At 44.2% G+C, this 22,355-nt stretch overlaps 1 protein-coding gene and 1 long non-coding RNA gene across 6 annotated transcripts in view; one reads left to right on the top strand and one right to left on the bottom strand.

Annotated features, from left to right (window-relative positions):
* Positions 1–4,089: 4,089 nt before the first annotated feature.
* CPEB4 (cytoplasmic polyadenylation element binding protein 4) overlaps positions 4,090–22,355 on the top strand; it is a 65,268-nt gene continuing 47,002 nt past the window's right edge. The window contains exons 1-2 of one of the 5 annotated variants that reach the window (XM_069972156.1): positions 4,090–4,566; positions 4,658–6,044. In XM_069972156.1, the coding sequence (XP_069828257.1) occupies positions 4,932–6,044 (1,113 nt within the window). In that variant the 5' untranslated portion in view covers positions 4,090–4,566; positions 4,658–4,931. Of the gene's footprint in view, positions 6,045–13,265; positions 13,331–13,537; positions 13,906–22,355 lie in introns of those variants that run through there. The other 4 variants (XM_069972170.1, XM_069972164.1, XM_069972188.1 and 1 more) reach the window with 4 other exon arrangements.
* LOC138793571 (uncharacterized) lies at positions 6,482–10,923 on the bottom strand. The gene is made up of 2 exons (XR_011363302.1): positions 10,781–10,923; positions 6,482–6,740 (listed from the first exon to the last, which is right to left on the bottom strand). It is a non-coding gene; the product is annotated as an uncharacterized lncRNA (long non-coding RNA).

Raw genomic sequence — 22,355 nt, 5'->3', positions numbered from 1 at the left:
GCTGTAAGAACACTCCATGTATAGTTCGTGCAGCCAAGGAAACTGACAGCATGTTCCTTTTCCTTTTCTAAAGACATGATCAGACAAGGTTTGGGAGTTTTCCCTGTCCTTGGCTGATTGCTGTCACTTTTACATAGGCCGATTATCAGCCATAGGAGCGTTTCTTGCAATGATCCTGGACGCTATTCAGCCCATGTAAAAGGCCCTTAACTGTAAAGCTAATCCCTTGCCCATTCTTCAAATCAGGTGTGGAGGGATGCAGATCCACTCTGAGTGTTACAGTTGCCAAGGAAGCCATTAGGGATGAGTGTAACTTCTTCTTTTCTTTGTTCGTCCCACTGTTTTTGATAACTTTAATAAAAGAGAAGTATCTAAATAGGCTTGTTAGGATCACTGAGGGCTTTCCTCGGCCCCCCAGTGCACTGTTCGCTCTGCCTGACACCTCCTTTGGTCACGCCTAACTATGCATATTCTATGCATATTCTTTAGGTAGACACAACCAAAAGAGGCGATGGGTTGGCAGAATGATGCACTGGAAGGCTGAGGAACGTCCTCAGTGACCCTAACAAGCTTATTTACATATTCCTTTTGTATTAAGAGTTATCGAAAACAATGGGACAGAGCAAGAAAAGAAGACCATGCTGGAAAAATTAGGTATGTGGCTGCAGGGAGATAGTAGCAGGTTCATTTGCATTTATTTTTCTCTTAGAGGGGCTGTGCGGTTTATTTTAAGTGCATTGCTCTCATAGCCCAGTTAGATAGTACTATTACTACTAGTTAGTCAGTAGTCTGCAGCTACTAGGACTATACAAATATAGGTACAATCCACTCTGGAAGGCTAGGGAAGCTATGTGATTTTAATGAGAACAACTTTATACGTATTATTTTCTATTTGAAGGCCATTAAAAGTTACGTTTTATTCAGTGGTAGGTGTTATTGGATGTGATTTGGGCTTTTGGCCCTTACAAGTTGGCTCTGGTATTAATACCATCCATATTACCTACCTTTAGGGCACATTATTTTTGGTTTGTAATTAGAAATATAGCCCAAACAACGTCTATTTGGGGACTAGGCCACAGTGCTGTGATTATTTAGCCAGTTTTTTCACCCATAAAACTGCCCAAAATAGTGACTGGCAACATGGTCTACCTCTGGATACAAACAAGTGTCATCATTAAAACTCTGAATCTGTTGAAACAATCCTCTACAAAAGAATACATTTCTTTTAATGTTTGAGATGCAGGTATGAAGAAATTACACATACTTCTAGAAGGAAAAAGCAGATATAGGGTTACAGTGGAACAGGTGACATGTGTAAGTGATACTGGGTGTGCAGCTTTGCTCACTGGTGCATGAAGCCCTTATACAGTATTAAGCAATATTTTTTAACACAGTAATTTAATTCCTAGAACTGAAACTACATAGGTTCACAGGAAGGCTGGGGGAGAAAAGTCACAGGGTAAAGGTGTTGGTTATTAGATAATTTGGAGTTAAAACAGGCATCTTGAATATGGCAATATTTCCTGCCATGCTTGGCTTTACCAAGATTTGCAGCTTTGAAGACATTTGGAATCTTCTGAACTATAACATTTAGGGTACAAACACACACACCGTATACGCAGCGTATTTACTGCTGTGATACGCAGCAAATACGCAGCAAACACGCAGCAGATTAGATCTAAATAACTGAACACAGCATCAAATCTGCACCATCAGATCTGCTGCAGATCTGCTGCGTATTTGCTGTGTATCTGCTGCGTATATGGTGTGTGTGTTTGTACCCTTATAAAAGATTTTATAAGGGTATAAACCCACACACCGTATACGCAGCGTATTTACTGCTGCGATACGCAGCAAATACTAAGCAAATACGCAGCAAATACGCAGCAGATTAGATCGAAATAACTGAACACAGCATCAAATCTTCACCATCACATCTGCTGCGTATTCGCTGCGTATACGGTGTGTGGGTTTATACCCTAAAAATAATTTGCTTCATTGAAAGTTTATAACTTAACAGTGGGTTTATTAAAGGAGAAGTCCAGAGAAAATGTGTATTAAAGTATTGTATTGCCCCCCAAAAGTTATACAAATCACCAATATACACTTATTACAGGAAATGCTTATAAAGTGCTGTTCTCCCTGCACTTATTACTGCATTAAGGCTTCACTTCTTGGATAAGGGTGGGTTCAGACTACGAAATTTGTGGGTTGTGGCTGCTGGAGAGGATGATGGCAGAGGGACACTGAGGGACACAGGGCACTGGAGGGACACTGAGCATCCCCCTGCCATCATCCTCTCCAGCAGTCACAGCCCACACAGCTCTGGGAGTCGGGTCGTGACATCACCATGTTATCCAGGAAGTGAAGCCTTGATGCAGTAGTAAGTAGAGGGAAAAAAGCACTTTTTAAGCATTTCCCGTAAAAAGTGTATATTGCTGATTTGTATAACTTTTGGGGGGCAATACAATACTTTATTAAAAATTTTCGCTGTACTTCTCCTTTAACCCAACATAAAAACATCATTGGAATCCACTGTGTGATGCTGTTAAGTGTGAGCATTAGACCACAGTCAGAAATTAGGGCTGTAATATTAAATTTGTGTAACTGTAATGTCATTCTTTTACCGCGTTTTCCTGAAAATAACTCAAAAACAGGCACTATGGGGGAGATTTATCAAAGGGTTTAAAATTTAGACTGGTGCAAATTTCCCCCTGCAACCAATCACAGCTCCTCTTTCCTTTCACCAGAGCTAGAAGCTGAGCTGTGATTGGTTGCTGTGGCCAGTTTGCAGCAGTCTATATTTTACACCCTTTTATAAATCTCCCCCTATGTCTTATTTTCAGGATATGTCTTATTTCTCCCCCCCCCCCCCAATTGGGCAAGAGAAACAAGGCATTCCCCCGGACCCCCCGGGATGTGTAGGGCCATGGACCAAGCTGCCTGTGGCACCGGCAGTGAAGCTCCACATAGGGATTAGGTAAAACCTGGGTGGCAAGGGGTAGCCTTACTTTCGGGGTGCCCTAGTTTAGGGTAGGGGTGCCTTATTTTCTGGGGCAAGCCTTACTATAGGATAGAGGGTAGGGTAGTTGGGGTGTCTTATTTTAGGAGGGCGTCTTATTTTCGGGAAACATGGCAGAATAATTATAAAGAACAAAGAGCCCCTCTGCACTGCACACAGAAAGCAGGATGAGCTCCTAAGATGTTGTACACCTGTAAAGATGACCCTGCTGGGGCAGCTAGGACGCGGTCCGTACATACACTACCAACACACAGTAATGTGCATGCGGCACTCCTGGATTCAAAAGGCGTGATGGATCTCATGCACAATGCCAAATGTATGATCTGTACTGCACAGAACCCTAATACAGTGGCCACAGCTTATGGAGCACTGCAGCACCATCTTCTCTGCTTCCCATTGTAGCACCTGGCAGAACAACCAATACAATTTACTATTATGAAGCAGAACAGTGGAAAAAATGCTGAGGTGAACCCAGCCTAAATGTGACACCATAACCCCCCCTGAAGACCTTATGAAGGCAGCAAAGCACATTGCCCGAAGCAGTAGTCTCCAACCAAAGCTGTGGCTCTCTGTTGTGAGACTACAACTCCCAGCATGCCTGGAGAGCCAAGCTGTATTTTTGCATATTAAGAGGCTAATATATTAGAGACTAGTGAGCCAAAGCAGGCTTTCCAGGAGGAAGAAACTGCAGGCTTTAGGCTTCACCTTTAAGAGTCCATAGCTAGTGTTTGTAAGCCTCTAGGCACAAATTCGGGTTTCAGATATGTGTCAAGCAGATTTTCCCATAGGATTCTGTCCAGTCCAGCAGGTCACTGCATGGCTACAATACAGCAAGTGCTGTGTGCACATCCTGCCCATCAGCAGCAGCAGACAACACCCAAACCTCCTCTGGTTGACCTCATTATACGCACTGTACGCCTCTCTCCAGCAGTGACCTTACTGGGCGGAGCTATGATATGACCTTCATGGGAGGAGGCGTGAAGCTCCCCCACGTGACCTTAGCGTCATCGCTCTCCTCTTCCTCTTCTGACCTTCTAGGGCGTGGCTTAGTGAGAAGCTGCCGGTCAGGATCCCGCCCACCCCATTCCGCCCTCGCTCTGCCATTGGCCACCTCTAAGCCGGGGGGTTGCTCTGTGTCTCCCGAGTACGCGAACCGGAAGCGCCTCTTGCTCCAGCTGGTTGTCATTTCTCTGTGCGCTCGGTTCTGACTAGAAGGACGGGGAGGAGCAGCGGAGACGGACAGAGACGCACCTAGAGGGATCCTAATCCCCCTCCCCCCGCTCCCCGAGACCGTCACCGAGACTGAGACCCCCTTCTTCTTCTTCATCATCATCATCATCATCACCTTCCTCCTCGCGTCACCGTCTCCTCCGCTCGCTTCTGTCACCACACCGGGGCCGAGCTGTCACCGGGGCGGGGGAGCCAACCATATGCTGTAATGTCACAGGGGCTGGGAGGCGAGCTGCAGCGCTAGGCACGTCGTGTGGAGGAGAGCTCGGAGGCGGACGAGGCTGCTGCTGTCACCGGAGTGCTGGCTTCATGAGGTAACGGGGTGGTGCGGCGGGGGGCTCCGTGGACACACCACATGCAGACGTCATCTTACTTTGCTCTGTCTTTTCTGTGACTGCTGGGCAGGGTGCAGAGAGGAGGAGGAGGAGGACAGACGAGCTGCTGCCAGGAGGAGAAGACGATCGCAGCCAGGGCCCTGCTCTCCTACTAGCCCCTCCATGACACAGGAGGCCGGGGACAGGCACAGCCCAGCTTCACCCAACCAAAGAGTCACAGGCTAGATCCCAGCCCCCTCCCCTGCCAGGATCCCTGCTATTAGGGGCAGATAGCAGAGCGCCCTCTGGTGGAGCAGACCAGAACCCGCCGCTGCCGCACTCTGTGCTCCTGTCACTTGGAATAAATGGGGGATTACGGGTTTGGAGTGCTGGTGCAGAATAACACAGGGAACAAATCGGCTTTCCCCGTCAGGTTTCACCCCCATCTGCAGCCCCCTCACCATCATCAGAACGCAACCCCCAGCCCCGCTGCTTTCATTAATAATACTGCCGCCAATGGCAGCAGTGGCGGCTCGGCTTGGCTCTTTCCCGCCCCGGCGGCCCATAACATTCAGGATGAGATCCTGGGCTCGGACAAATCCAAGGCTCAACAGGAACAGCAAGAGTCTTTAGAAAAACAGCAGCTTTCCCCTAGCCAAAGCCAGGAAACGGGAATCCTACCCGACCCCGAGAAGGTGAAAGCGGACGAAAACCAAGGAGACAGCTCATCGGAGAACGGCAAGGAGAAAATAAGGATCGAGTCTCCTGTGTTGACCGGGTTTGATTACCAAGAGGCCTCGGGGCTGGGGTCTTCCAACCAGACCCTGACTTCTTCCGCTTCCCCCCTGACGGGTTTCAGCAATTGGTCAGCTGCTATCGCCCCTTCTTCTAACACTATCATCAATGAGGATGCCAGTTTCTTTCACCAGGGAGGGGTCACAGCTGCTTCGGCTAATAATGGTGCTTTGCTGTTTCAAAATTTCCCTCACCATGTCAGCCCCGGCTTCGGAGGTAGTTTCTCTCCGCAGATTGGACCCATGTCTCAACATCACCCCCATCATCCACACTTTCAGCACCACCACAACCAACACCAACAGCAGAGGAGGTCTCCTGCCAGTCCCCACCCACCCCCATTTCCCCACAGAAATGCTGCTTTCAACCAACTACCCCATTTGGCCAATAATCTCAATAAACCCCCCTCCCCATGGAGCAGCTACCAAAGCCCATCCCCCACACCATCCTCTTCATGGAGCCAAGGTGGTAGTGGATATGGAGGATGGGGTGGGTCCCAAGGTAGGGACCATCGAAGAGGACTCAATGGAGGAATAACGCCCATGAATTCTATCTCGCCCTTAAAGAAGAATTTTGGGAATAACCACATCCAGTTGCAGAAGTACGCCAGGCCCAACTCTGCCTTTGCACAAAAATCTTGGATGGAAGACAGCTTGAACAGAGCCGACAACATATTTCCTTTTGCGGTGAGGATATATATGTGTTGTATGTCTGTGTGTGTCTGGAAGTGCTGGGAACCATAGGATGTGTGTGTGTGGGGGGTGGGGAGGAAATGTATAACTTCTAGTTAGCGTGTTATGCGTATCGGACAAGCCATGTTGATGCCTTTTTCCAGCCCCAACCAGGATGACACTGCAGTTGTGTCCACAAGTGACAGCGGTAATTTACAGCAGGATAGAGGGGGTCCTCAAGGTGCGGCAGATGGGAGGTCTTGTGTGACATCAAATGTCACAGAGGCCATTTTTACTGGCATTGCTCTGACAATGCAAGTGATACATGATCCTAAACATCCACATATGTAATATTGGTTACAGAGCAGGAATGAATATGCATAGTAACCGAGCATAAGCCTTGGAGGAGGAGGAAGAGGCTCTGCACCACTGTGCACTGCACTTGCCGTCACTACATTTACTGCTCTTTATTGATGGCTCTGATCAATGCAGGTATAGACAGCAACATCAGTTCTGCTTCTCACATTTCCATTTGGGTCGGGTTCCTATGTGCTAGTCAGCGCTGGCAGTATCAATAGTTGCGTCATGGTTGACCTTGAAGTATTGCAGCAGAGCTCCAGTCCTTGTCCATCTCTCAGCCGTTGTGCCTTTCGGTGATGGGCTGTGTACATTGCAGATATCACATCAGCTCCTGGCAGTGGCCCATAGACCCTGTAAAAATAGACAAGGGATCCTTATTGTTTCCAAAACAAATGTTTTCAGGTCAGCTGATGTGCATCTCTGCTCAATGTGTTACATTCTAGTGGTGGTTATTTTTATCCATGGTATGCAGGCTCTAAGAATGTGCCCAGCGCTGCTGCCGGCATTCCTCCACTTTCATGCCATCCATGCAGTGTGATGGATTTATAGCTTGTACACAGGCTGCTAACCCAGCTCTGCTGCATCCGTGTGCAGGCCTTAGCAGCTACAATGTATTGTTCAGCAACCATTTCACTTTATAAAATGTTTGGCAGAAGAGTCCTGGTAAATATTGTGTCAGCACAAAAAAGGCATTGTGTCCTACAGCAGAGGACGGGGCACAAATCCTCCGTTTAATACTGCGCTCTGATGCCACCATCAATCGACATACACAGGGATATGTATCAAGTAAGATTATCTCTGCCCGCAGCAACCAATCACAGCTCAGCTTTCATTTCTTATATTGCTGCGGTAAAGAGAAAGCTGAGCTGTGATTGGTTGCAATGGGCAATAAAGAGAACCTTACTATAAAACAACCTATTAAATCTCCGTCATAGTTTATATCAGGGTTTTTTTTTTTTTTTTTATAAGACTCATTTTATAGCATTAGATCATTTCTGGAGAGAGCAGATGTAGGTGTCAGATTAGTGACCTTATTAAGAGGTGACCCCCACCGTGTCGTCTGCAGGTGTTTAATGCAGTAATATTCAGAATCCATCTTAGATGCCTGCAAAGAATATCCAGCATCCTTGGAAGATAATGGGTTACTTTTATTGCTACATTCCTGGGTAGGCTTCTGGATGATGGCGTGTAGGCGAATAAGGATTGTATTTCATGTCCGGCACTACTTACCAATATATATAAATATATACACATACACACACTACTTTTTAATTATTATAGTACATGGTTTTATAAAACAGCCCTTCATTTATGTTCATTCTTGATATAACAAAATAGCGTCTGCTTTGGACTGATAATGTTTAACTTGTGTGACAGTATGTTGCACTTGGTTAAGCCATCGTTTTTCCACTGCAGTATCAATGGTGAACCACGTGAGATGGCAGGTTTAGTCTCCACTGCAGTATGCACACTGGCATAACGTCCCCTGTTAAGGTTTACTTACCATAACTACAAATAGAGTGGAAAAGCAGTTTGTTGTTCCATTGGAATAATTGTGCTGCGTAAACATTTACACCAGCAAACTAGTGGCCGATCTTGGTTGCCACTGCTATTCTGTTATTGAGAGGCTGACTGCCATTGCTTTATTTGAAGGGGTGTATCTAAACCAGATAGTGATCCATATTCTTTATTTCTGACGTTATTTCTTACGTTTTTTTTTTTCTGTACAAAATTACAGGAGCAGCCATCTTGCCTAAGCAGATTTTAACAGCATTTAAAGGAGACCTGTCACCCCCCGTGCCGGGGTGACAGGCTCCCGACCCCCAGCTAGATCCTCTTATACTGACCTCATTTCGCCGAGTTCCGCTCCAGGAGCCGGTCCCGGGACGGAGATATCCTGGTCAGAAGCCAGCGCGCGCACTGTGGAGATAGGTCCGGCGTCCATAGAGAATGAATGGAGCCGGACTCATCTCTGCAGCGCGCGCACAGCTCCATTCATTCTCTATGGACTCTATGGACGCCGGACCTATCTCCACAGCGCACGTGCCGGCTTCTGACCAGGATATCTCCGTCCCGGGACCGGCTCCGGGAGCGGGACTCGGCAGGGTGAGGTCAATATAAGGGCATGTAGCTGGGGGTAGGGAGCCTGTCACCCCGGCACGGGGGGTAACAAGTCCTCTTTAATGCTGTGCTTTACAGCAAAAACCTACAGTCTACACCATAAGATTTGGCTGTCCTGGCATGATGGGAATTGTAGTTTTGCAACAGCTGGAGGGCCGCAAATTTGACGCCCTGATCTAGAGCTAGCTTCTGTGTGACAGTATTCTTGGCATGATTTGTGACCTGTGCAATCATTACGGACGGGGTGGGGGAAAAATATAAAATAAGTTATGGTCCCTGTGCCTGCACAGAGCCGCGTCCCGTACCTGGACCCCGCCAGCTGTCTTCTGAGCTCTTTTTCAGCTAAGTCACGATCCGTCTGACTGATTTCCCACTCAGCCAGTCAGTGACTGGAGCGGGGTACTGCTGCAGTCACTGACTGACTGAGTGGGCTAAATCCCACCCATCTGTGACATGCCCAGAATGCAGGAGAAGATGACAGCCGGTGGGGTCCAGGAGCTCTGTGATGTGGCGCAGCGCAGGCTCAGGAAGCGGTAAGCATATGGGCTTTTATTTATTTCCTCCCACCCCCTGCCCATAGTGATTTTTTTTTTTTTAACCCCCCCTCCAGATTTCTACGTTAACATTAAAACTTCATAAGAGGTGTGTTCACATGCGGCAGATTTGTGGCAGACATTTCTACTGAATCACTTTCATTCATAAGGACAACTCCCATGGATAGGACAGATGCAGGCATTTTTGCGGCATATCTGCCATGTGTGAGTTCGCCCTTAGACAGTCGGCCATTGTCTGATGACGCTTTCCCTTTAACACGAGGAATAAATGGTTTTCATTCCATTGCCGGTATGAAAAAGCTAATGACTATATGTAAAGAGGTTCTCTATCAGCCGGAGAAAGGTGTACTGTATAATCCTGAAGACGCAAGTAATCTGGAGCAGACTGGTTGGTAGGGACGTGCTGCATTGGAAAGGAAGTGTATCCATAGTAACCAGACTGTGCGCTTCAGTGCAGTGTGCAGCTGACATGGCAGAAAGTGGGGTGGGACTCTGGATTTAGTAACATCTCCATTTGTGCTATTAATCAGATTTTCTTATATACAGCTCTAATATTGTTACAGGCTTCACATTCTTTACTCATTAATAATAGAATGGAGGGGATACCAGGTTTTTCCTCATTCCCGTCATGTGACACTTGTAAGCCTAGCGCACAAAGCCACATTCAGGATCTGAAGTAAATAGCAGTATATTTAAAGGTAATAACAGATAGCATTGGTTATTTCACTTCCCACATGTTCTCAGTTTAGGGTGCCTTCATACACACTGGATCTGCAGCAGATCCGCATCAGATTTGATGCTGTGTTCAGTTATTTAGATCAAATCATCTGATCCGCAGCAGAAAATCCACTGCGATATGTTGTGTAGCTTCACATGTACCGTATCGCAGCTTATTTTCTGCTGCGGTTCTGCAACAGATTTGACTAAATAAATGAACACAGCATCAGATCTGCACCATCAAATCTGCAGCAGATTTTACAGTGCGGATTTAATGCTGTGTTCATTCATTTAGTCAAATCTGCTGTGGATCCGCAGCAGAAAATGAGCTGCGATGAGGTAAGTGTGAAGCTACCTTAAGATTAAAAGTAATGTAATGCAGGTCTGCTTTGTTCACTAGAGTTTTATACTAGACATACTCCATGGACAAGCAATTATGTTTTGGGAAAAAAATCTTTATTTTCAATTTTCAAGCAGACCTTCGGACCTAGAAGCTGAATACTGGTAAATCCGATTAAGCTTCTTATAACATAATGGAGAACAACTGTGTCCATGTTTGGGTCAGCCTGCAGGCATGTGGCAGTCAAGATGGTGGGGTTCTGATCACATGGGAGTAGAAGCAGACTGTCACATTCAGCTTATGGTTGGTGACTTGCTTGTTACATAGCTATCCTATTTGGTCTTGGTATAAATATGCCTTCTCCCCTTTCAACCAGCTTATTAACCTCATATATGGTTGCATGCTGAGGTGGAGATTTACCAAGCTGTCTTATAGTTGGGGTCCTTCGCAGGGCCGTGGAGTCGGAGTCTGAGCTAGTTTTGGCTGGAGTTGGAGTCGTCAAAAATGTACTGACTCCGACTCCAACTTAGAAAAAAAAATCTTTTAAAATGTTATAATTGAGTTTTCATCTCGATTTTATAAATGTTCCTTCTCAATATAGTTTAAGTTCTATCAATCTAAGCCCCTTATTTATAACAACCAGAAAAACATTTTCTCACATAGATTTAGCTTCCTCCATATATATCAGTAATCTGGTCTCTGGCAGCTTGTATCTGAGCTGGAAGAGTCCATTTTGTGGAGATCTGTGCTGTTCTGTTACTCAATGATGGATGATTGTATATCAGCAGCAGTTTAATATGACTATATCCCGTGTAATATAGAGAAGGAGGAGAAGACATAAGTAGTGTAGCAGAAACATCTGTTCTCAGTGTGGTGTTTTCTCTCTAAGAGAAGAGTTTGTGTTTTTCTTCAGTGTGCTATGGCTGCAGCAGGCTATGTGTGTGTGTGCTATGGCTGCAGCAGGCTATGTGTGTGTGTGCTATGGCTGCAGCAGGCTATGTGTGTGTGTGCTATGGCTGCAGCAGGCTATGTGTGTGTGTGCTATGGCTGCAGCAGGCTATGTGTGTGTGTGCTATGGCTGCAGCAGGCTATGTGTGTGTGTGTGCTATGGCTGCAGCAGGCTATATGTGTGTGTGCTATGGCTACAGCAGGCTATATGTGTGTGTGCAGGCTATATGTGTGTGTGCGCTATGGCTGCAGCAGGCTATATGTGTGTGTGCGCGCTATGGCTGCAGCAGGCTATATGTGTGTGTGCGCTATGGCTGCAGCAGGCTATATGTGTGTGTGTGCACTCTATGGCTGCAGCAGGCTGTGTGTGTGTGAAAAATCCAAGGGGGAGAGGGGATAATAATAAGGAAGTTCTATTTACCTGTCTCCGTGTCCCCACAGTGCAACATGCTCCCAATCCTGTGATGTCATTGCCCCACTCAGAAATGCCCGCTCAGCCAATCGGTGAGTGAGGCAGGACACAGCTGTAGTCACTGACTGGCTGAGTGGGTAGTTCCTGTGGGGCCGCGATGATTCAGGAGCGCGGATGCTGAAATAGAGCTGATAATTCTGGGCCTATGTCTGACCTCTATATCACTATGGCTGGCCCCTCTATATTACAGGTATCTGACATTGTTAGCAGTATTTCTTTGTGTATGGTGAATATTAGTTAGAAACATAGAAAACTGTCAGCAGGAAAAGACCACCTGCTCCATCTAGTCTAGTTCTGAGTTGTTCAGGACATGGAGGCTGGAGACTGGCTGCATCCACTACACACAGGAGAATCTGCCTTCCTTATTCCCTCAGAAGTCACCCCAGCATCATGTAGGACATTACACTGAAGCTACTGAGCCAGTTCTACTTTACACTAGTTGGAAGAATTAAGTCTGACTGGCCATTTATGAAGGAATCGGTCCTGATAAAATTCAGGCAAAGGAGTCTGAGCTGCTGTTTACCGACTCCACAGCCCTGGTCCTTCGACATGTGGGCCATGCAAGGATGCAAACTAGCACCAATCAGTGAGATCAGCAGTGCACACAGCACAATTAATCAAGCATCCGGGCCGCACAAATGATCTGTGCATCACTTGCGCTGCCATTAAAACTGACAGTACAGATATGCATATATCCATGCTGCTAGTTTCCAGATCACACAAGCAGTGCATACATTCCATTCACCACTGCTGTGTGATCAGGCACTGTCAGCTCCTGTCAGTTGCAGTAACTACAGGCCATCGCCCTGCCTCTTCCAGAAAGATTGACAGCCAGAGGAGGCAGTGTTGCAGCCTAAAGACACAGCATCAGCTGGAGTGCGAGTCGGGTGCTGACAATGCCGGATCACACAGCAGTGCTGAAGGTAAGGATGCACTGCTTGTGTGATCTGGAAACAGAGAGAACAAATATATTCATATCTATGCTGTGAGTTTCCCTTTGCTATCAGTCGCACATCTTCTGTTCACACAGAGGGATGTGCAGCCCATAGCGATAAATTTTAAAGTAGCAAACAAGATGGGGGTTCTCCCTCTCTTCGACTTATCACTGTCTTTTTTTTTTACATAGACCGATTATTGGCTAAAGAAGCGTTTCTAGCAACCCTCCCGGATGATAACCGGCACGTGTAAAATGCCCCTAAAGAGTTTTATCTGGTTGGGGTTAATCACAGTGAGGTCATCATCATCTTGACCTCAGATTAATCCTCCCTTCATTACAGAGAGCAGATTCAGCCTGCCAGGGAGGCTGTTTCCCCCATCTGGGAAGGTAGGGAGATGGAGAGAAAAGCTCACACACAAATTTCTGTGTCTTCAGCACAAAACAGCAGGCTGAAAACTGGGGGAAGGAGACAAAAAGGTAATAACTATGGAATGAATTGTTAGTCTCTTGGAGGGGGGATGTTTCAACATGTAATTTACCTAACTGGACGACCCCTTTAAGAGTCCGTTTCCCATAGTAACCAATCAGAGCTCAGCCTTTATCTCTCATATTGCTCTAGTAAAATTAAAAGGGGAACTGTGCTTGGTTCCCATAGGTAATAAAGAGAATCTTACTATAAAATAGCATGATAAACCCTACACCTAGCAAATTCTGTGCACAAGCCCTGTTAGTTAGAATAGGGCAGGGCTTGTGCACAGAGCTCACTGGGCATGTGATGTTCCCAAGTCACCCTAATCTCCTGGTGCCAGCTGCCTCTGAACACCAAACTTGTGAAACAGACTAAAGTGATAGGTATTTTTAACATGGTTGTCTCCCCTGATGCATAATGTAATTTACATTTTATATTTACAACCATTACTGATTCTCCATGTGCCTGCTTTGTTTTGATAATGTGTTGCCCTTGGTTACGGCCTTTGGACATCCACTAAAGTGAGTCACACATGCTCAGCTCAACTTCAGTCTCCTGACTAGTCCCATTAGTACTGGCAGTTGGTCTTCACTGGACATGCAAGCAAGGGGGGTTGTGGGAAAGTGGGTGAACTGTTACATAGCAACAGCAGGGTCACAGTTCACAGAGGAAACCAGGAAGCGATCAGACCCATGGGTGATATCTATTGATCTACCACCTTCCGTGATGGGAACGGATGTGGGCACTGGATACCACAAGCTAAATCTTTTGCATTCGGCGTCCCATCTGTTGGCCCATAGGCTCAGGTGCTGAACATGTGAACCATCCAGCATATTTGCCCTCCAGCCAGATCAAGGAAAGATGAATGTACGCATATTTTTTGATCCGGTGCTTGCACACCAATTGGCAAATATGCCAGATGACATAGATATGTGAACCCGACCTAAAAACTGTCAAGGCATGTAAGTTATGTTACTTAAAAATTTCACATTTCTACTCCTTATGAGCGTGGTAAACTTCTGATTATACCAACATCTGATTTTACCATTACTAATATCCTTTCCTGAGCACATTAAGTAAATAACCACAGTGCAGGGAGAAATACAAAAAGTGACTCCTCAAAGTGCTATATGAGAAAAGTGTTTCAGAGCAGGAGATGAGTTTGGAAGTATGGGATTCACAGGGGTGTTGTCCATAAAATAAAGGAGCACAAAACCTGATGACTGATAAATGTTTCGTTTTTTTTCTTCAAGAAAGATTAATTATTACAAACCATGGTTCGATGTAAACAATGTTCACAATACTTAATAAAAAGTTTTATAGAGGTGCCAGAAGCTGGAAAATTGGGGAGATTTATCAAGATGGACGTAAATCCCTGCCACCATGCCACACCCTGCTGTTACGGAAAGGCAGGCTTAAAAATGTACACCAGCTGTGGAGCCTTCTCCACACGTTGCCCCTTTTTACCCCTTTTAACTTCGTGACAACACCAAGGGATCACAAAGTCTAACTTGTTACTATATATCAGAAATTTTTAGAAATGATAGGTATCCTTAAACTGCAATAATATGTGGTCATGTGGTCAATAATTATAAAGAGACCATGAACAAGGATAGTGTAAATGGTAGGAAATCAAACAGTGCTGCTGTCTTAAGAGAAAAAAAGACTGCAGCTAGAGATGAGTAGATTTACAGTAATAAAGTGAAGTCCCAGTTTCCCAGGTCTGGATCCAGCTTTTCCCGGCACCTGGGGAGGAGCGGCATGGAGTGGCAGTCAGTTAAAATGAAGTGCTTTGCCTCATTATTACTGTAAATTTGCTGTTCTCTAATTGCAGCCCATTTTAGGTTTTCCACCTGGGTGTTCTAGAATGGTTCTGGCAAAATGTTCTATTGACAGATGAAGCAAAAGTTGAACTTTGTACAAATGCACATTACTACAGTTGGATGGAAAAAGAACTCCATACCAAGACCTCATCCTTACTAAGAACCATGGTGAAAGGAACATCATGGTTTGGGGTTGCTTCGCTGCCTCGGACCCTGGATATCGTAAAGGAATAATAATTTAAGGCCCTGTTCACACGAGGTAAGACTACCCCATGTCAAACAACGGCTGTTCTCTTACATGTGTCACCAGTATCGGCCGGATGAACATCACTTTTTATTTTAATTGTAACACGGCCACATTCCGGTGCCATAGCCCACAATGTAAAGTACGTCCAGGAGCTGTACTTTACACTGTGAGCACAGGCTATTTTGTACGGCTGTTGTTCATTGTATAGCGTCCGCACAGACTAGACCTGTCCGTTATTTTGTGCATCCGTAGAGAACAGCGGCCATAGTGTATACAATGTGTGTATACACTACGGCCCTTGATCCATACACTGTAATGTAATTCATCAGTATCATTAAACAACAGCTGTTATTGCAACCTGCAAAAATGGTCGTAGTTTAATGCCAAAATTAAGTGTGTGAACATGGCCTAAAGATGTATCAGACCTATTTACCAGGAGATTGTATGGACACCAGTCCATGATTTCAGCTTAAATAGATGCAAGTAGTTGATACAGCAGAACAATGACCCAAAGTGCACAAGAAAATCAACTGAAGATTAGTTGAAAAAGGATGTCATTTTGGAATTATCAAGCCGTGGTCCCAACTTTTACCTTCTGCAGATGCAGTGGTATGACATAAAGAAGGCAGCGTATGCAGGGCACCCCACAAAAATATCAATAAACTGCAACTTTTTGTATAGAGAAAAGGCCCATAATTTGTTCCCAATGTTGTGCAAACCTTATTTGTAACTGCATTACATGTTTGGCGGAGAATATGCTCATTGTGGACATTGGCTACTAGCACTGGAGATTCCTTGATAATTACAGCTGGTACCTGGTCTTTCCGACACTGAAAGCGACAACCCCAGGTGCTGGCTGCGGGGATTAAACGCATGCAGCAGATGCTGTAATAACCAAGTTGTTAAGAGCAGCCTCAGGCTATGTTCACACAACATACAGTTGATGAAAAGAACGGCCATTGTCTTTAATTTACAAAACGGACGTACTTTGGATAATGCGATGATTTGTATTGACGTCCATGCAAAAAAGGCAGTCGTTTCACACAATTAATTGAACGGCCATCAAAATAATAATCATGTCAATTATTTTCAGCCGTTGCCCATAGACTTCAATGCAATTTTTTTTAAAAAGCAATGGCCACTGTTTTGAGTGCCAAATAATGGCCATTGTTTATGCAGCGTGTGAGCCTCAGACTGTATTTCCACTTGTGTTTCAGAGCAGTGATCAGAACGCTGTAAAAACCTTTTGCTCAGTTATCTCTTGCGGACATAACAAGCTGATCGTGGGGGGTGGCCACTTGAACCCCTCAGATCCCAAGAACAAAGATGCAGTCTTCCCTGGAGTGGCCTGTGTTCCATTCATTCTCTGGGGTTGCCCAATGTTACGTAATGCTGAACTCGAAAAATATAAATTTTTAATGTCTAGCAAACCCATTTTAATTATTAGCTTACAGAATTGGAGAAAGTTAAGTGTAAAAACAATGTTTTAAGACCGCTTTAGTCTCTCTATCATAATACTAAGCTTTTCTTTTTTTTAGTAGTTGACTTTAGTGAATTGCTTCAATAAGGTTATATCATAACCTTTGACATGTCACAAGTTGTTTTTAAAGCGACTCTGAACCCACAATCTGCCCCCTCCTAACCGCTTGTACCTTCTAATAGCTGGTTTTAATCCAAGATCTGTCCTGGGGTCCATTCAACAGGGGATGCAGTTATTGTCCTAAAAAAACAACTTTTACATTCACAGCCCTGTGTCAAATTGGTGTGGCCTAGAGTATGCGTGCCCTAGGATTGCACCGCCTTTCCGTTCCTCATCCCCACCATCTTCACCATTAGGAATGCGCAGGGCAGGTTTTTTTCTATTCATCACATGTCAGAACTAGGGATGGTCCGAACCCTCCGAGGTTCCGGTTAGTATGAACCCTAACGCTCTGCATCAGATTCCCGCTGATGCCGAATACAGCGGGAGGACCGCCTGGAAAACTGGGATACAGCCTATGGCTATGGCTGTACCCCAGTTTTCCAGGCGGTCCTCCTGCTGGATCCACCCGCTGCACGGAGCGGGCAGACAGCGGGAATCATTACCGAGAGTTCGGGTTTGTACGAACCCGAACTGAACTCTGTTCGGACCATCCCTAGTCATTGCACAGGTGCCTTAACGATCCAGCACATTTGCAGTGTTCAGGTTGGTGATGAATAGAAGAAAACCTGCCTGGGGCATTCCTAATGATGAAGAGGGCGGGGAGGAGGGACAGAGGGGTGGTGCAAGTCTAATGCACAGACACTCTAGGCCACGCCAATTTGTGTGCATCCTAGCCTTTATACACAGTGCTGTTCCACCCACATTTTCTTGTTTTGTCAGTGCTGGATGCCATGTTAGTGGTCTTGTAAGCTTGGCTGTTGTGATGACAGCAGAGTCGCACCACATTGTATACAGATACATTGTACACAAGATAATATTTTTAAATGTATTCATTTTTTTATTTTTGCTGTAATGATAAATATAATAAAAATGGACTGTCCCATTGTAAACCTTAAAAGTAGAAAACGTGTATGGCTTGCTGCTTGGCAACAAAGGAAGGACATGGGAATATACACCAGCTGTGCGCCTGGTCTTGAGGGATAGGTAGATGGAAGCTAGTTGATAGCCATTGCTGGATTGTATGATTTCTGGTTTACATTTCTTTTTTTACTCTGTTTGCTATTGGAACAGAATTATGAAAATCATAGTCACGATGGATCTGTTATATAACCAATACCCAGTAGCCAACAAACCTTTTTGACATTCTTTGGGTTCCATCATAGTGTCAGCCATTTTTACAGGTTAAATCTGTTATAATCTACAATGGAGGTTCCTCCCCTTTTTTTTTTTTTTTTTTTTACTTATTTGCTTAGACGCAATTGGCTGGAGGGGGCAGCTTCTACGACTGTTGCCTAGTGTTTTTTGTCTTTTTAAGAGGCGTTCTTTAGTACAGGTGACTGGACTTGATAAAATAGAGCAATACTGGTTCAGGATCTTACTATACTCAAACTCCATAAGATGGGATTTCCAGAGTTCTCTCAGCTCTGCTTTATTTAGGTGTAGTTTGATACCATTCCATCATTAGCCTTTAGCCTTTCACCAGCCCTTCTCAGTTTTCCGCCTGTGATACTCCCTGGTATATCTAATAAAAGTACGTGCATGCTTTCCAGCCTATTACTAATGCATGTAGAAAAACAAGTTAATGCAGTTGTCTATTGACAGTAGCAAAGCTTGTTCACATAGAAAGCCATTAGTCAGCACGTCCAGTATCTGGGAGGGATTTCTCAATCAGACGTGTTGGGAAATAAAATGATGATGTACAATTACAGTAATTGTGGAAGGTTGGATTGCCTTCATAATGTTACTGCCATAAGGAAAACAACAGACTTGTGAATATTCCTCTATACGGATATAGTCGTCTGTAATAGAGATGAGCGAACCTGGAGCATGCTTGAGTCCATCCGAACCTGAACTTTCAGCATTCGATTAGCGGTGGCTGCTGAAGTTGGATGAAGCCCTAAGGCTATGTGGAAAACATGGATATAGTCATTAGCTGTATCCATGCTTTCCAGACAACCTTAGAGCTTTATCCAAGTTCAGCAGCCCCCGCTAATCAAATGCCGATCGTTCGGTTTCGGATCGACCCGAACCCGGTTCGCTCATCTCTAATCTGTAAGCATTTCTGGCTTCCATAACGACTAATTCAAATGGAAAAGTATGGGAACTAAAAATGATCATTGACAACATGGCATTCAGCTTATGACCAGGGGCCCAGAGGTACAGATACTATGTGTTCAGGAATTATCAGCTGTTACATAATATATACACATATATATCTCTATGTATCAGTTATGCATATTGCAAGTGGTACTACTTGTGATTTGCGCTTAAGGTTACATTCAGACATGGTTGATTAGTTGTGGGTTTTAGATGCAGGGAGGTTTTCAAATCTGTATTCACAGATGGCGGGAAAGAAATATCACTTATTCTACAATTTGCAGCATGCCTTTTGGCATTACAGAATTTTAGCGGATTATCACCCTTTGTAGTACAAAAGACAAAGAGGAGTCAAATTTGTCATTTGTAACTTTCACACTTTTTTTTTCCCCCAAGTTTGCACCTTCTCCTTATTATTGTACACTGTATTGTGCTCACTTCACCACTGCCCTTTTTTTTGTTTTGTTTGTACCCCACCTAGTGAGTGGAGTAGTGCAAAAATTAAGATAAATATATATTATATAATTTTATAATGTTTCTTTTTTTTTTTTTTTTTTTAAGGTCATATAATAAATTTTGTCTAAACTTGGAGGTCTAAATTAGATTTAAACCACATGCTTTGCTTGCAGAAGCCACGCCCCTTTGTCAGACAAGACATTTAACTGTCTAAAACACAGAAAAGGTGTACATTTTTGGGATAAAGTGAGGCTTGTGCAAAAGTTTGCAACTTTTTTTTTTTTTACGCCAGAAAGCTGGCATGCATGTCAAGTTCTCCTTAAACCTGCAGTAAAATCCCTATGTAAGGGTCCTATTACACTGAGTGATTTTTAACAATTAACGACTAACAATAAACGATTGTAAACGAGATTGTTTATCGCTAACCTGAAATCATTCACCATTTTACACAGAACGATAATTGTTAGTTACGATCGTTACTACAATCGTTATTGCGATCGTTACTATTATCGTTTATTCCTTCCGATCCCAGAAAAACAATGAACAATGTGCTATTACAGTGAACGATTAGTGAAAAAATGTGGAACTTGAGCGAAGGAACGTGGAATTACAGCGAACGATTAACGATAATTTTAGGTTCAGATCTATATCAACGACATATGAATGATTTTTTCGATCATTGCCTGCAATTACACAAAACGATTATCGTTTAAATTTGAACGACTTAACGATTTTTCGCGTGATGATCGTCCCGTGTAATAGGGCCCTAACTCTGCAACAGAGGACATATGCTACAGCCAATCATCATGAATGGAAATTCTTTGAGTGACATGATTCAAATATTGTTTTGGTCAATGGGTAACTAATAGAGATGAGCGAACCGGGTTCGAGTTTAAGTCCATCCGAACCCGAACATTTCGGCATTTCATTAGTTGTGGCTGCTGAACTTGGATAAAGCTCTAAGGTTGTCTGGAAAACATGGATACAGTCAATGACTATATCCATGTTTTCCACATAGCCTTTGGGCTTTATCCAACTTCAGCAGCCACCGCTAATCAAATGCCGAAAGTTCGGGTTCTGACCGACTCGAGCATGCTCCAGGTTCGCTCATCTCTAATAACTAACTTGGGGTTACAAAGACTTTCCACTGATTTTTTCAGTCTACTTTTTTATATATAAATAACCAGTTGTTAAAGGGGTAGTGCGGCGGTAAAAAATTATTCACAGGATAACACACATTACAAAGTTATACAACTTTGTAATGTATGTTATGTCTGTGAATGGCCCCCTTCCCCGTGTCCCACCACCCCCACCCGTGTACCCGGAAGTGTAGTGCTTTATACATACCTGATCCGTGCCGACACGCGTCCGCCTCCACACGAACCACACGAACACCTCCGATCTTCCCGAGTGCCGGCCGCGTCATCAGCTGCTCAGCCGCGATTGGCTGAGCATAACTGTGCTCGGCCAATCGCGGCTCAGCGGCTGATGACGCGGCCGGCACTCGGGAAGATCGAAGGTGTTCGGGCCGGCCGGCCGAAGATGACGTTTGGCACAAGATGGCGGACGCATGTCGGCACGGATCAGGTATGTATAATGCACTACACTTCCGGGTACACGGGTGGGGGTGGTGGGACACGGGGAAGGGGGCCATTCACAGACATAACATACATTACGAAGTTGTATAACTTTGTAATGTGTGTTATTCTGTGAATAATTTTTTACCGCCGCACTACCCCTTTAAGAATCAGTGACCTATATGGTCAGTGCACAAGCAACATGCAGTCAGTGTTAGGCTGCCTTTACACTACTGTATACAAAGGTGTATTGAGTATATATGTACTGTATAATATAGGGTAATTGTTTGCTCCTTTTCAGCTCAGTTTGTTTCCTATTTATTGTAGCTTTTGCTTTTATTCATTTGTTATTTATTATCATTATTATTACTATTAAGAAATGGCATGGGAAATTAAAATCAACCCATTGACTGTTATGGGGCAAAATGGTACTTATGCCAATATATAAACCTGCTGTTTATGCCATGTTTGTAGAAAGTGCATAAAAAATAAAAATAAAAAACCCTGAAGTGTTAACCCAGAACTGAACTATTACACATGCAATACACAGAAATGTGAGTGAGCTCTTTAGGTGGATTGTGTGCAGTCATTGTACCATCATATTAGTATCTATCATCATTTCTGATGATGCTTTTCATAGAAAAATAAGTCCTAGTTTCTTCAGTTGCAGCATAGCTTTCAGTATGATAATCTGTATAGGCACCAGAGAAGGTTTTCAGTCCTATTAGGTAATACAGCCATGGGCTTCTGTTGTGCAGCTGTATGTCTGTTTGGCATATGTTTAAGCAAGGTACGCCACTATACTGTGCAGAACTAAACAAAGAAATGGTTTAGTGGAAGTCAGTGATGGAAAATAGGCAGACTATACAGGCAGATATATTGTCTGACATGAAGGATCAGCTCTTTGACAGAAAACTTTCTGGGCATCCATGATCTTTTATATTCGTCTCTCCCCATTGAAATGAATCTGTACATTCAGCTGAACAGAGTGTACATGTACATTATGGTGAGGAGAAATGCTGTGTGTGTGTGTGTGGTTTGTTTTTATACAGATTGTCACTGTAGTAGTGTATGAGATCTGTGCATGGTCTGCACACTGCTTGTTCTGCTCTGTGCAAACAGTCATGTGTTGACACAAAAACTGGTGCTGTCTGATGCTACTGTTTGCTTAGAGAGGGGTTTATAAATGCTGGATCCTGGATGATGCCGTTTCTTTCCATGCACTAGGCTGCCTTTGACTAGTCTTTCGTATTTGTATGAATCACACAAAATTGATGAAAAGGTTCGATTGGAAAATGTAGGTAGCCTCTCACTGATGTAAACAAAAATTAATAATCTATTTTGTCAAAGGAAAATCAATGTGCACAGGAATAAAACTTTTATCGGCACTGCCCTCAGGTACTTCCATCTTATAGACATTTAATATTTTGTTTTCTCTGTTTGAGCTTCTCTGGTTTTTTTTGCATTTTACTTTTCTTAGGTGTACAATAAAATATAAAACATTTCGGAGCTGGGCCAAGCCTTTCCTTAGATACTGCATATACCAAACACATGAGAAGGAGGTTG

This window comes from Dendropsophus ebraccatus, chromosome 1 (assembly GCF_027789765.1).
Source record: "Dendropsophus ebraccatus isolate aDenEbr1 chromosome 1, aDenEbr1.pat, whole genome shotgun sequence".
Classification (NCBI taxonomy): domain Eukaryota; kingdom Metazoa; phylum Chordata; class Amphibia; order Anura; family Hylidae; genus Dendropsophus; species Dendropsophus ebraccatus.
The sequence above is the reverse complement of the archived record's forward strand: the minus strand, read 5'-3'. Positions and strand labels throughout refer to the sequence as shown.